Source organism: Octodon degus, unplaced genomic scaffold, assembly GCF_000260255.1.
Source record: "Octodon degus isolate 3935 unplaced genomic scaffold, OctDeg1.0 scaffold00052, whole genome shotgun sequence".
Lineage (NCBI taxonomy): Eukaryota > Metazoa > Chordata > Mammalia > Rodentia > Octodontidae > Octodon > Octodon degus.
The window spans coordinates 8,619,142-8,634,468 of record NW_004524628.1 but is presented as its reverse complement, the minus strand read 5'-3'; the positions used below and the strand labels follow the sequence as shown (position 1 = coordinate 8,634,468).

The window sequence follows — 15,327 nt, the reverse complement described above, 5'->3', positions numbered from 1 at the left end:
GGATTTGACACCACGTGACTTCCGGCTCTTCCCCAGAGTCAGAGCACCATGCAAGGGAAGCAATCTGATTCAGTTCAGCATCCCAAGGCCCCCTCAACAGCAAAATTATAGGTACTCAAGAAAGGGGTCTTCCAGAGTGCTTCAGAAGGAGCCAACGGATGAGGTCAGTGTGTTTGGAGGGAGGGCGGGGCATTCTGGGGAGCACACTCGGCAACGTGACTTCCATAACTTTTTAAAAACTTGAGCGCTCTACACATCTGATCATGCCTCATATCTCTGTGAAATTTCCGTACTGTCCCCATGTTGACACAGCGAACTCACCTCACCTGCACTCCCTCCTCTCAGGAGGCAGAGGCAACGTAGCTGACACTGCCACGAACCGCAGAATGTGTGGAGCTGTGTCAAAGTGGCACAGGGAACTCAGAATGTGTGGAGCTGTGTCAAAGTGGCACAGGCATCAGCTATCTGCTTTACAATAAACATGCAGTAGCCACACTAGTGCACCACAAGTGGGGGCAGTCACCCAAAATTTATAGCTACCCTGACCTCTACGCACAGCAGCTTGTATATGGAGCTTAAATGGCACCAAATGCTCCAGTAAAGTTCCCTTCCAACATCCCAAGAACAGGAATTGTATCTTCAGATATCATGAGCTAACCAAACACACGGAAGAGTAGTCCAGAATCCTGAACAGCATGCTGTAACTTGCCGACACAGTCCAATTACGGAACAGAATGCACAGGTATTTTTTCTAACAATCCAGCTAAAAAATCAAAGAAGTAAACGAAGCAGAGTAAAACTGAGGCCAAAGAAAATAAAGGAAAAGTACCACAAAAAAAAAATTCATGGTAGACATGGACATGATTTGGGAAATCAGTTAAGGTCTGATGCGATTAATTCTTCTTCTCCTTGCTACAAGCAAGCTCTAACCATCGCTAGAACGCCCTCCCTCGGATTCCGCAGAAAGCAAAGACCTTCGCTTCTCAGGCCCTCCCATCAGCACAGGCCCGGAATAAACAGAAGGCCCTGGAGGGAGCTCGCCAGGGGACCCGTGGGGAGCCGCCGCCCTCCTGCGAAGCGCCTTCCACATGCTCCTCCGCTGCCTCTGAGTCCTGCCTGTCCTTCTGCACAGCTCTCGAAGGAACCAGGGAGGAGCCTACGGCAAAGCTCACACCTTGGACTGAGTCCCTGTTCCCTCATAATGCCGAACTTTGCTGTGATGGAAGCTTCCAGAATACAAATACCTACATCTCTTACATGGTTCGATTTCAATCAACATTCATGACAGCGGAACTCCCTTGATACGAAACATGGCCATGCTAGCAAATAGTAAAGAATTACTCTTCCCCCACCAAAAAGGTGTTTAAAACCTTCCCTTCTAGGAAGCTGAAGGAAAATGAAGATCCTATTGTAAAGAAGAAAAAATAAAGGGCAATAGTTAAAACATAAAATGATCAGAACCGGTACCTATAAAATCTTGGGGAGAGTTTAATATTTTATGGTCTTTTCACAAAGCAAAGCTGTTCTAACCCTCACAGGAAAGTATTTCAAAACTTTATAGCTGGAGAAGATTAAAAGCACATTTCATCAATAAATTCTCACATGTTGAATATCTTCACAATATAATTTTAAGTGGAAATTTCAGAATATCAAATAGAATTATGTAGAGTTGAGATGCTTAGTTTTTACATATTTTCAAACATATTACATTACACAATCAACCCACTGTATAAAATCTACATTTGAATTATATAAAATTTGGTGTACAGATCTGCCAAATTTAAGTACAGCTTAAAGTTGGTGTAAACATGCACAATTAAGAGAATCAAGTAAGCAAATAAATGTTGGTAAAAAAAAAATAAAACACACAGTTTTAGTTATATTTGTGGGGGGGTCATTTTAACTTAAAAGTCTGTAGTTCCTGCTAGCAAGAATAATTGTTTTCTATTTTTAAAAAGTGAATCAAGGGCAGTGAATCACTTGCTAATGTGTGGATCGGTACGTGGGTAGGGGAGAACTGAAAGAAATTCTCTGACAGCATGTTTTTCATTCTTAATTTTTCTCCAAGATTTTGTTTTTAAGTTAGTAGCAGAAACAAATTCCAAAAAATGAGATTCTACACCATACCTTGATGTGACCCCACAATGCTGCGGTCTCATTGGGCCTACGCAACCTGCCTGGCTTCCAAAATGTGCCATGAAAGGGAAACTGAGTCAGCGTCTCCCTGAAGAATCTGGCCCCTGACAGCGCTGAGAACAGACGGGCACAGGTTGGTGTCGGGAGGAATTCTAGGACATTACTATCTGAGGACATCACAAATGTAATGCTTCATTCCAAAAAAATGAGTAGGGAGGTATAGTAACTCATTCATAAGCCGATATCACTAGAACAAAATAAAAAAGAAGCACAGGCTGTGTTTAAAAATCTTTCAAGGAAAGCCAGTGGCCGCAGTTCGTTTAGTGATGTAAGTGAATGTGGCGTCCAACCACTACAAAGAGCAAGCCAGCCAGCAAGGAGAAAACTATCCCTGCTGGGGCCACAAAGAAAGACCAGCCAAACAGGACGGACGGGGTGAACTCCAGGCAGTCCTTCAGCTTCTCGCTCCGGTAGCCCTCCAAGTCCACCACCAGCTGGACCCAGATGACGTACAGCAGCACCACCATGACAAACAGGAGGCCTGGGGAGGACAGGAGAGGACTTAGTACTGTGGGCTGTGAGACTCATCGCTTACCTCCAGTTTCCAAAGCACTGCGCAGGGGGCTGTGTCTGTCCAAGAACGACAGGCCGGGCGGGCCCCCCTTCATCAGGCCCTGACCCCCCGGCGGGCTGGCTCGGGCTGGGTGTCTGCAAACGGAAGAGCCAAGACCCAGCTCCGAGGAGCTGCATCCTAACGCACGGCGGCTGGCTGGGGATGAGCTCCGTACTACACTGCGCCTTTTAATTTTTTCAACCAACCAGCGATACCAGTTTTAAGTACAAATGGACACAGCTGGCACAAGGCTGACTTTGAGCCCAGGTCTTTCTGTCTGTCGAGCTGTGGCACTCAGCACACCACTGAAGCTCAAGTTAAACATGACTATGAGAACAGAAACCCGAACTAGAGAAGGAAACACTACATATACTCAAAGACCCACCCCTGACTCTGTAAAACTGGAACACAGATCTGATGGCTGGGCAAGGCATGTGGACACGGTGTCTTGGGAGGATGAGAGACGACGACTGGCGACACAAGATATTAAGGAACGAAGAGCAGAGACTCAAGATCAAGAACCTTTTTAAGGGAAAGGAAGGGAAGGAGGGAGGGAAGGAAGGATAGAAGGGCAAGAAAGGGAAGAAGGAAGAGATGAAAGGAGAAAGGAGGAAGAAAAGAAGGAAAATTAGCCAGAAAGCAGTATCAGAATTTATCAGCAACTCCCAGGCAACTGTAAACCACCAGTTCAAAAACACTGTTGGAATTCTAAGAGCAGAGAAAGTACTTCAAAGTTGAACCCATGACCCCCACAAAAAGATATAACAGAAAACCACTCTGAACCCTGAAATTTGAGGCTACCTCTAGGCACACTTTTCCATGCTGCTGGTACTACAATCACAGGAAGAGACCACTGCGTCTGCTGATTGATTAGTGGCTCAACACAGACCACAGAGCCCACACGATTCAAATTTGCCCCAACACAAAATAACCACTTGTTCTTTGTGCAAAAGTTCATTTCAAACACACCCAGGATTGTAGAGGCCAGCCAGAGATGCTGGGTTAATTTCCCGTCTCTTGAGGCAAGAATCCTGAGGACCTTCTAAGGAGAGACTCGTGTGGAGGGAAGATTGATTTTGGCTCATAGTTTTTGAGGTTCCAGTTCATAGTATTATGTTCTGTTGGACGGGGACTCTGTGAGGCCAAACCTCATGGTGGGAGCCTGTGGTAGAAAATCACTTGCCTCATTGTGACACGGAGACCGAAAGAAAGAAGAGTAAGAGAAAAAAAGCCAGCATTCTGATATCCCACGCAAGGGCCCGGGAACCTAACTTTCTTCCACCGGATCCACTGCTAAGCATTCTGCCGTATGCCAACAGCACCAGGGCTGTGGGCCAAGTCTTCAGCACCCAGTCCTCCACGTTGAAGCTATATAAGCCCTGAAGCCTCGATATTCTGGGTACTGTAATGTCCGGAAAGCAAATGCAATTCCAGGAGCAGAGGGACAGAATGTGAGGCACACTGGTAAAAGAAATGGCTTGAGAGGGGCAGGGATTATCGAACTCTGCGCTAGCTGCGTTCCTGCTCTCCTGAGGACATGTCCTCTCTTGGGCCATCGCATCTGCGATGGTTCACCTCGATGTCCCTCTCAAGCCTCACGCTAGCCTAGGCAGGCTGCCTGGAAGGTGCTTGGAAGATGACGGATTACAGCTGCCTTGCCATTGGGAGGTGGGGCCTGGTCAGACAGTCACTGGCTGGATCCGGAAGGTCACCCCGCCCGCCCCTGGCTCCTGCCTTAACTCTGCTCTGTCTGCCGAGTGAGAGGCTCTCCTCCAGCAGGCCCCTGTGCACAGCCCTCCTGCCTTGGAAACAGGCAGCGCTGGTAGGTCTGAGGCTGCTGACGAATGAGCCAAAGAAACCTCTCCCCGCTTAAGCCGCGCGCCACACTATGTCTCAGCAGTGAGGAAAGGGAGTAAGACAAGACCGCAAAGAACCCAGAGGAGCAGAGACAGAGGAACGGCACACGGCACGTCAGGGGCAGGCAGCACCGCAGCGGCGCCTGCTCCTCACTGGGGACAGCGCGGCACCAGCACAGAAGCTGCACTGGTACCCAAGTGCTCCTCGGTGTGGCCTAGGTAGATGGGCGAGCAGCACAGCGACTGCCACAGGCCGGTGAGGCCGCCAGCAGCTGGCAGCAAGCCCTGGGAAGCGCCCTTGCACGCTGGGACGTGAGTGCAGTGGGCCCATCAGTGCCACGCCGGCAGAGGCACGTGCATGGAATCCTCGCCCCCGCAAGCACCTCGCACACCTCTGTGCTACTTGCTGCTGTGGTTTTCACCTTCCCTGCATCACATACGTCTCATGCATTCAGATACCATCAGGAAAGACAAAGAAATTGCCCTTGTGAAAAACCACTAGCCTCACACATGTCTTCACAAAAATTGCAAAACCCATTACAAAGGCATTTGGAGTATGAAGAAAGGCACCAGGGTAATCACGGAGATAGCTCTTTACAAGGAAGAGTTAACTTGTATTTAAACACTCTGTTATTTGCAAAGGAATCACATCAGGAAAGCACTGAAGAACAGTCACTCCTGCCACTATAGCCTCTCACTTGCTCACTAATGGAAGACCAGCCAATTTAATTTGTATCAAATCAGCTTATGATTATATCTCACCCGGGGGTAAAACAGGCAGGGCCTCCCTGCCCACTAAATTATAAACGGGGATGGGGGCGAGAAGCTAGCAAACACAGAGAAATTTCTTGCACTAAAGAATAATGACGTGACTGTGACTGATAGGGCCGAAAGAATTCATTATGGGGACCCGCATGAAGTCTGGGGCGGAAGAGGAAGCTGCCACTACAGCGAGAGTGACAGGAAGTAAGCCACTGGGCCAGCTGAGGACAGGAGTCTCACGCCGCAAATCCAGCCACAGCTGTGAAGACGACTGGAAGCTAGAACGAGCCGTATGGTGCTTGGCAGGAACTGAATGGGTTGGTATGAATTCATGGTGCTCAGTGAATAGATACCAGGGAGATGCAGACAGATGCAGCCACGGATGATGGATGGAGAGATGGGTGAGCAAGAAGCAAACGCAGAAGTGACTGTGTGTGTGTGTGTGTGTGTGTGCGTGCTTTAACATACGCACCACACCCATGCACAACCAAATAGAGTTCCTGCTCACTTTGCTGAGAAGGCCTGGAGTGTGAACAGTCTAGGAGCAGGAGCTGACCAAGGGTCCAGATCTTGGCTTCTGAATACCAGGAGCCTGGGCTTCTCCAACACAGGGCCAGATCCAGGCCGGCACGCAGTTCATGAAGAGCCTGGCCACCTGGCTGTGCAGGAAACAAGAGCTGCGCTCAGCGATCCTCCAGCCAGGCAGGGCCTCCTGCGGCCCGGCCAACAGATCTGACCAGATGAATGCTGATCTCGCCCCATTATACCTTTAGTGAATAAAACAGCGACAGACATAGATGATTAAAGGAATAAATGGCACTAGGAGGATCTTTCCCTCACAGTAGAAAACTGAATTATAGATGAGAAGGAGGCAGCGTCACTCCGTGGCAGTCACTTAAGCAACAACTCAAGTAAGAAAGATGGATGCTGAAAGGAGAGTGAAACTCGATGGATCACAGTCTGCTCACCCAGGCTCAAACTTCCTTTGCACAGAATTTTACAGCAAAGCAGAAAACCAGAAAATACCACGTTATTCAACTTTTTGAGCCCAACATCACCAATGCCATGACAAATAGACACCACATGTCACTTGGCAAGGTGCAGTGAACACAGCCTTATGGCTATGACACTACAACCCAAAGTGCAGAATTTAAGTCTAACCATGGAAAAGTATCAAGTAACCCAAACTTAACACCATTCCACAAAGTCATTGGCCAGTTTCTGAACGTGTCAAGGTTTTGAAGGCCCAAGAATGAGTTCTTCTGTATTGATGGAGATTCTGACCACACAGGAAGTAATCACAATGCATGGTCCAGGGTTCGACCCTTTTGTTGAAAGAGATATTAAAGGGACAATTGGGAAAACTTCAGCAGTCTCTGGGAGAAAGTGCCTGCAAGTCTCTCGTAAGTCTGAAGATATTCCAAAACAAAAGCCAAAATAAATGACTTGAGAAAAAGGTTGGAAAAGTCTGTGGCTGTGTATGTTGGGAAGAATGGAGAGGTAGAGAAGGCAGACAGAGAGACAGAGAGACAGACAGACAGACATGTCCTACGTATGTGGGGCATGCTATCAGTGGACAATAATACTGGTCTTGGCTGCAGGACAGGCTGTTAGGATGGAAACCCTTCCTCTTAGATATCTTAAGACTGTCATTTAAAGAACTATACCCAGCAAGGTGCTGTGGTAACTACTGAGTTACATGTCAAAGCCACTTGCCGATCATGATTTTAGCAGGCACAGAAAATCTACTAACATTTAGTTCAATAATTTGTTTTTTACAATAGCAGCATACTCAAATTTGATTATATTTATATATATGTATAGACATACATACATATATATATATATATATATTTTAATGTACTGAGTACAGGGTCTACAGTTCTCACTACATAGATCAGACTCTTAGTGATCCTCCTTTTTTTCAGCCTTCCAAGAACTAGGATTACATGCATGTGCCACTATGCCCAGTCCTAGCTGCCATCTCAGCATGACCCAGGGATGAGGCCAGTACAACACGATGGGGATCAAACCCCAGTTGCTGCACCTGCCTAAGCCGGTACTTTAGTCTGCTGAGCTATCTGGCCAGCCCTAGTCCTATATTTTGAAAGAGAAAAAATTTATACAATTAATTTTCATGATATCTATGTTTTTCAAGTCCAACAAAAACATTTTATGAGGGGTTGGGGAGATAGTTCAGTAGAATAAGCACTTGCCTGGCAAGCACAAGGTCCTGAGTTCAATCCCTGGTACCAAAAAAAAAAAAAAAAAAAAAAAAAAAAAAAAAAAAAATCATGAAATTGTCACTGAGAAAACAATTAAAACAGGATCTCAAAGACCAGGTAAATTTATAATCATAATAAAACCATGAACAAATAACTGAACAACATGGGGGCCGGGGAGATGGCTCAGTGGAATAAGCACTTCCCTGGCAAGCGAAGGGCCTGAGTTTAACCCCTGGTTCTGTAAAAAAAAAAAATAATAATAATAATAAAAATAAAAATAAATGAACAACAGGAAAACACATTGATTCCCTACAGAAGCCTACTGAAGGCTCATTCAAACTTAACATTTTGCAAAGATTATCTTAAAAATTTAAGGTTTTTTTTTTCTCTGTAAGTGGCATAAATTCAATTTGGAAAGCATATTTTTCTCCAAACAAGAGGACATACACAATTCAGTCACAGTGGATGTTAGAACACAACTGTTGATGATAAATATGTGGACATAATCACAATCCAGGAACAAAGCACTCAGACTTCCCTGAGGCCAAGTTAAACACTGAGAAATAAAATTGCATTACCTTCATATTTCACATAAACAAGAACAGACAAAGGGAGGATAAAATAAAGGGTTTTTTTTATCATATTATAAAAACTAGACTTCAAAATACATCCTGAGGGAGAGAAATTTAGCTTCACAAATAAAAACATTCTTTAGAAAGATGGGCAAATTGTCAAACTTCTACTTTCTTGCCTAGAAGTACATTTCACATGTTGTCTTTACAAAGAGAGGACGTTGGGGCATTGTTTAAGAAGGATAAACTTATCTGTAAACTTTTAGGTAGAGCTACACTTCTCCGTGTGCCTTATTTTGAATCATGGAGGTGACAGATTCGGGGAAGAGCTATAAATTCCAGGTGACCCTCTGACTTCTCCTGCTTGCTTCATGGACAAGAGAAGGGTAACTCGCTTCATCTTCTAAGGGGCCTAGGAAAACCCACTGAGTCCCACACTCAAAAATGATTAAAAGAAACATCTTGAAAAGAAATGTAGAATTAAGAAGAATTGTGCTACATGGGACACGCACACACACACCGTACACACAACCTAGAGATGGGCCTTTGGTTCTGCAAGTGCCTGTACTGAACTAGGAAGTAAACACCAGCAACATTTGGCGGTAACAGCATCAGGTTACATGTGGCTATTTTCGGAGGAGGAAAGTGAGCCCCAGTGGCTGGCTGTCTACGGGTCCACCGGGAGTCTCTTAGTAGGATCCTGACAGCAGGGGTCGCCCAGGAGGCTGACAGCACTCCCAAACTCAGCAGCCTCGAAACATCCCGAGGAAGCCCTCAGGAGACCAGCGGGCTGCTCCAAGGTTAGCTGGAAGGCAGGGGTTCCAGAGACAAAATCGAAGCCTGGGGCATGGGTGTTTCAAGGCCAGCAGCTTTAGGAAAACCATCAACCTTTAGTAGAGTCTTTAGGAGAGAGAACACACAACCTGCACGGATTTGGATGGATTATCTTAAAAAGAAAACCAACTTCCTTTGGCAAGCAAGGAAGGTGCCCACTATCATTTCTGATTCACCAAGAGAGGCCTCAGGACTGTCTTCTGCCTATCAACACAGAAACCCTGAAAAGCAGGGCCCACGGCCCTACCAGGGGCATGGCAGATGATGCTTCAGTCAGCTTCCTTTAAACACTGACCACAGGAACCCATTTCAATGTGAAGATACCACATTACACTCCAGTGGTCTGAAAGTTTTATTAATGGTTAGAAATATTCCAATTTTATTATTGCATCTCCTCCTCTTTTAACACATTCCTGCTGGCTTGAACCACAGGTGACACACAGGACGGTCTCGTGGCACCCAATGGACTGGTTGTGTGTGGACCAGAAGTGACCCAGAGCCACCCGGCAGTGTCTGAATGGCTCAGACGTCTTAGCCCCGGAGTGAACGTGTGAGTCAATGGGAATTTTTCACACAGTAGGACATTCTGATTTCTAGTCTGTTTTCATGATTTCTGACAAATGTGGACAACAGCACAGACACCTGGGAGAAATGAAATGTACCCCACCCCAGAGCTGCTCGGAAAAACTCAGTTTTGCCCATAGAACATCACGAGTGAAATCCCAACAGCGTGCCATGGGTTGTCTCCCACTTGAGACTGACAAGTTCCCTGTGGCTCTTCCTGTTAGCTGTCCCCTCTACTGCCAAGCTATGCTCCACTGTGTGACAGAAGGCTAGCCTACCGGTCCCTTCATCTACTGATGGACACTGGGACAGCTACAGGTTTGGAATATCAAAAATTAAGTTTCTACAAATACATTTCTCTGTGACATTGTAATGTTTATAGAGAGAGTTTTGAAATGATGGGCCAGTGTTTGTCTCAATTTTTCTAGAGGGCAACACAACTTTTTCATGGTGCCCCCAATGCATCAAGCTGATTGAACACTGCCAGATCTCCAGGATGGGATGAGCCGGGATGGAAGAACACCCGCCACAAACGTCACCCTGACCCCACCCCAGCACCAGGGCAGCCTGCTCAGTCCTACCCAGGACACCAGTCTTCAAGATTCCCTGGATTATGTTCCTCAATGATGGCCCTTTAAACACAACTTCCTGTCAGTGGCGCAGTGGCACGTAGTGATGGGTGAGCTGCCTGAGGGCCAAGGGCTCTGGGCTGCGCTGCGTGGCTGCTCTCATTTTCTATATTCTCTTTTATTCCACTTTATGTTACTTGAAACATAGAAAATGACATATGAGCGGATGTTCTGAAGTTTAATTGTAAAAGAAACATCTATGAAATAGAGGCAAGGACCCGCCTTTATTAGGACTGCTTTCGGAGGAGAAATGCCCCTGGGTGCTTAAGGGAAACCTGCAGGCCGAAGATCCCATATCGCAACCATCGAGAACACGCTAGACCGGGAAGCAGCAGGCAATGTGCTGCAGAACGTGGCCTCTCCTCTTGGGACAGAAGTCCAGTGCTCGTGCAAACTCGCTGTGCGTCCCTCCGGGAGCCACCAGGAGCATGAGAGGCAAAGCCGGCCTCACCAGGGGCGCGACCCCGCAGCCTGCATCCCAGGCAGTGCTGCCCCCTGTGCTTTCTGAGGCCGCAGCTGTCTGAAGTCAACTGTGATGCAAATACAGTAGTAAAGGCAAGCTACCCTAATTAAATAATCCCTAACTTCCTAAATAACTTCTGTTACTACTTCTTGCTCCAGCTATTCTAACTCAGCAGCAGCTATTCTTAGTCGGTTCCTATCCCTACTTTATAACTTAGACTCTACCACAGGTGAGAGTTTACAGGGAAAAGAGCCTTCCCAGCGGTCAGCAGCGGCACACACTCAGACATCCACGGCATCTTGGTGACAGCTCGGTGACAGACCGGTAAAGAGGACCCTTTTCCTTGCGTACATATTGAGAGAGCACAGAGCACTGTATATGAGATGCGAGGGAGTGAAGATGTCACAGTACTTGCAAACCTTTTCCTATGTCGTAATTTAAATATTTCAGGAACCTCCAACATTGCAGGCCGGGCCTTTCTCAGCGCACAGGGCATCCGCACATGCCGCCCCACGTGGGTACGAGGCAGGCTGCCTGGCTTTAGGGGCCAGTCTGAGAGTCCGACCTGCAGTGTGCTGGTCCTGCATCTGCTCGAGAACAACACCTGTCCTTCCGTGGTGACCTGTGTTCAAAGTCATCTCCTCGGCATCACTGCACCCATTAAAGACGAGGCACTCTTTCTGGGAAAATAAGCTACATGCTCTCAAAAATAACACAGAGTGCCTTTTATCCTATACTAACCAGTTCTTTCCCTTTATATTTATTTCAATTTTGGTACTGGGGATCTAAGTCAGGACCTTGTGCTTGCAGGCAGCAGCTTACACCACTCTATTTCCTCAGCCCCAAAAGTTCAGTCTCTCTCTCTCTCTTTTTTTTTTTTTTTTTTGGCCAGCTGAGCCTGCCCTGATGGTGGGGCTGGTGCACTTGCCTAAGCTTGCCTGAGCAGGTACTTTAAACCACTGAGCTATCTTGCCAGCCCTTTTCTCTCCAGAGCTTTCTGTTATGATAACCTTATGCTGTTTTGTGTGTGTTTTTCAGAAATTGTAAACTAGCCGGTGGAATAAGGCCAGCATCCTCGGCTCCCGCTCTGTTCTCCAGTTCCTCAGATGTGTCTTCCCTTCATCTTCATCCAGCGCTTTGTGAGCCTGAATTCCGCCTACAGTCCCTGCGGTCACCCCGCCCGCCGTCTTCTCACGCTCCTCCCGACATATGCTTCACTACGCTTCTTCCGAGCTGCGTGGATCGCCTCCTTCCTCTCATTTCCCAGAGTCATGTTTTCATCTGGCCAACTTAACTCACGGAATGGACTGTGCACTGGATTTCCCGACATCTGTGACTTGCTTCACTTGGCATAATAATGGGCAGCACTAAACGTCTATATGCTTAGTACTCTTGAGAAAGTTATTAAGAGAATGATCGAGAGGATTTCTGCTGCTCTCCCAGTGAGCTGGGGGACAACCTGAGAGGAAGAGTTGAATTTACACTGAGGAGCAGTTTACTCACAAAACTGAGTTTCAAGCTGCAGCTCAAAGCACGGGCCTGGACTTTGGCCAGCCTGGTCCCAACCCGTGTCAGAGCTCATGGCTAGAAAGCCTCAGCCCAAGCAGGTCCCTTCTCCCCACCTTACTTGTCTCCATGGTAAGCTGAAATAATGCAGATGTCATGGTGTGAAGGAGCAGAGGGAGGGAGAGCCACAATTCGGACACAGGGTGCCTGAGGAGTGAGGCAGGCATCCCTGCTCCTACAATGACGCCTCGGCGTGAATGCCTGCCGCTGCCTAGCAGACACCAGGTCTCTCTGAAGTCTTCTAGAGCTTCAGCAGGCCTCATGGGACCACGACCGGCCAAGAAGCAGAAGAATCAACTCACCAAGGAATCTCCCAGCCCTGAGTCTCAAGAAGGGACACAGGGAAATCAGGGCCACGGACAACCACCACAGACCAGTTGTCACCAAGCACCCCATGGCACAGTGGTAAGCATAATGAACAGAAGGGGTGGACCCAGCCTTGTGTCCCTTCAGGGGAAGGACACTTCCTGCCTTCAGCATTCAGCCCAGCAAATCTGGGTCCCACCCTTCCACACAGCCCTGGAGTGAACAGAAATTCTTTCTAGAACATTCTCTTAGCCTCGTTCAGTATTTGAGGTGAACCTCTACTAATCTCTACTTCTCTGTTATGATAAGGGAAAAGAAGCTATTTACAATATTCCCCAGCCCTTGCTACTCATTATTTCTGAGCAAAGTGACTGTGTGGGGTTAAACGTGGTATGCAAAGGAATATTTGCAGAGATTAAATCCCCTCCCGCACTGTGCAAATAGTGGGTGTTAGTGATGCCCGCAGTAGGGAGAAGCAGCGTAAAGCATGTGAGAGCCCAGTCTGCCTTTCCCTGGTGCTGAGCCTAACTCCAGAGCAGACACTTTATTTATAGGCCAGTGGGAATGGTGTGGTTTTACACATCCGAAGACTCCCTGAAATTAATGAGGACAAATTACGGCCCATAATGTGCCCCGTGAGTTGAAGCATTTAGCTCCAGGCCTGTAACCCTCACTCTCAGAACAGTGTGCTATACAGAGAGGGTGGGGAAGCGCACTCAAGCTTGAAGCCCAAGGGTCTCTGGGAAATCCTCACGGGCCTTTTGTGAGCTTTTGAGCTGGCCTTTTGTTCCCTAGATTTGTGGGAGCAGAAGGTAGCTTGGGACCCATCCAGAATGTCGCCAGCATGGGGGACAGGACTCAGGACAGCACAGCTTTCTCTGGAGACAGCAGCTATGGCTCCCCTGCATTTTTCCTTCCAGCCCCGGCGAGGCTGCCAAGTGCCTCTGGAGTTCTTCCCTAGGGCCTGGTCCCCTAATGGCGTGGCAGGTTGCCACTGTGGGGGCCCACTGCATGCACCCCAGCTGAAAAGCAACATCAAGAAGACAAGCTTCCTCAGACAACCTGAGGGAGAAAGTGTTTTTCATAATGGAAAGTCTTTGTGGCTTTTTCCTGCCTGCCTCAAGAGGCACGGCTGCCGGCTGGGCTTTGGTCACGTCTGTGCAGGACCTGTGCCACAGGAAGCGCTCCTGGCTGACAGGTGTGGGAGGAAGAGGTCTTCATGAGTGGGAATTTCCTCCTACACCCTCCAGAGCACCAGACAGAGCTGGGCACCCTGGACTCGGGGAAGCTGTAGGTGCCACGAATCAAGTTGAGCTGTGTGTTCTCTTGGGAGCCCACTGCCTGCACTGAGTGGGACCTCTTGAGGCAGGAGGCTGGGACCTCACCATGCTGGTGTTTCTGCAGCGACCCCTTCGAGATGCTGGTACTGGCCATGGGGAATTGTCCTTCAGACTCCAACGTGGGTGTTCTAACACCCCGCCTAGCATCTTATGTCAAAAGTCTTGTGTCAAAGGACATCATCCCTGCTCTGTGATAGGCAGGAGAAAGGCCACTGAGGCCAGCTAGGTCCTTGTCCCCCAGCCCAGCCTTCCTTGACATCCATCCCTGGTGTGGCCAGGCAAGCACTGCTTACAGCTGCAGCTCCAGCACTAGGGCAGCAGGCACAGAGGAGGTGCACGTGCAGGAAGACACATGTGCAGGAAGGCAGGTGTGCAGGAAGGGCAGGTGTGCAGGAAGGCGGGTGTGCAGGAAGACGGGTGTGCAGGAAGGTGGGTGCACAGGAAGGCGGGTTGCAGGAAGGCAGGTGTGCAGGAAGGCGGGTGTGCAGGAAGGGCAGGTGTGCAGGAAGGCGGGTGTGCAGGAAGGCGGGTTGCAGGAAGGCGGGTGTGCAGGAAGGCGGGTGTGCAGGAAGGCAGGTGTGCAGGAAGGCAGGGGTGCAGGAAGGCGGGGGTGCAGGAAAGCGGGTGTGCAGGAAGGCAGGTGTGCAGGAAGGCAGGTGTGCAGAAAAGAGGGTGTACAGGAAGGTGGGTGTGCAGGAAGATGGGTGTGCAGGAAGGCGGGTTGCAGGAAGGCAGGTATGCAGGAAGGCGGGTGTGCAGAAAAGAGGGTGTACAGGAAGGCGGGTGTGCAGGAAGGTGGGTTGCAGGAAGGGCAGGTGTGCAGGAAGGCAAGTGTGTAGGAAGACGAGTGTGCAGGAAGGTGGGTGTGCAGAAAGGTGGGTTGCAGGAAGGCAGGTGTTCAGGAAGGCGGGTGTGCAGCAAGGTGGGTTGCAGAAAGGTGGGTGTGCAGGAAGGGCAGGTGTGCAGGAAGGTGAGTGTGCAGGAAGGCGGGTGTGCAGGAAGGCGGGTGTGCAGGAAGGCAGGTGTTCAGGAAGGCAGGTGTGCAGGAAGGTGGGTGTGCAGAAAGGGGTGTGCAGGAAAGGCGGGTGTGCAGGAAGGCGGGTGTTCAGGAAGGGCAGGTGTGCAAGAAGGCAGGTGTACAGGAAGGGCAGGTGTGCAGGAAGGTGGGTGTGCAGGGAGGGCAGGTGTACAGGAAGGTAGGTGTGCAGGAAGGGCAGGTGCGCAGGAAGGTGGGTGTGCAGGAAGGCGGGTGTACAGAAAGGCGGGTGTGCAGGAAGGTGGGTATGCAAGAAGGTGGGTGTGCAGGAAGATGTGTGTGCAGGAAGATGCGTGTGCAGGAAGGTGGATATGTGGTGAGGAGTGTGGGTGAGGGAGGCCCAAGTGCAGAAGAAGCGCGTGCGCTGGCCGCCGCCTCAGCCCTCCCCACCGGGACTCCCACCCTCTCTGCACGCTCCTGCCCGT

At 48.9% G+C, this 15,327-nt stretch overlaps 1 protein-coding gene across 2 annotated transcripts in view; it reads right to left on the bottom strand.

The window, feature by feature from the left end:
• Positions 1-1,470: 1,470 nt before the first annotated feature.
• The window catches only part of Tmem182 (transmembrane protein 182), a 43,514-nt gene continuing 29,657 nt past the window's right edge, over positions 1,471-15,327 (bottom strand). For both annotated transcript variants that reach the window (XM_004633202.2, XM_023717499.1), the window contains one exon: positions 1,471-2,677. In XM_004633202.2, the coding sequence (XP_004633259.1) occupies positions 2,457-2,677 (221 nt within the window). In that variant the 3' untranslated portion in view covers positions 1,471-2,456. The remainder of the gene's footprint in view (positions 2,678-15,327) is intronic.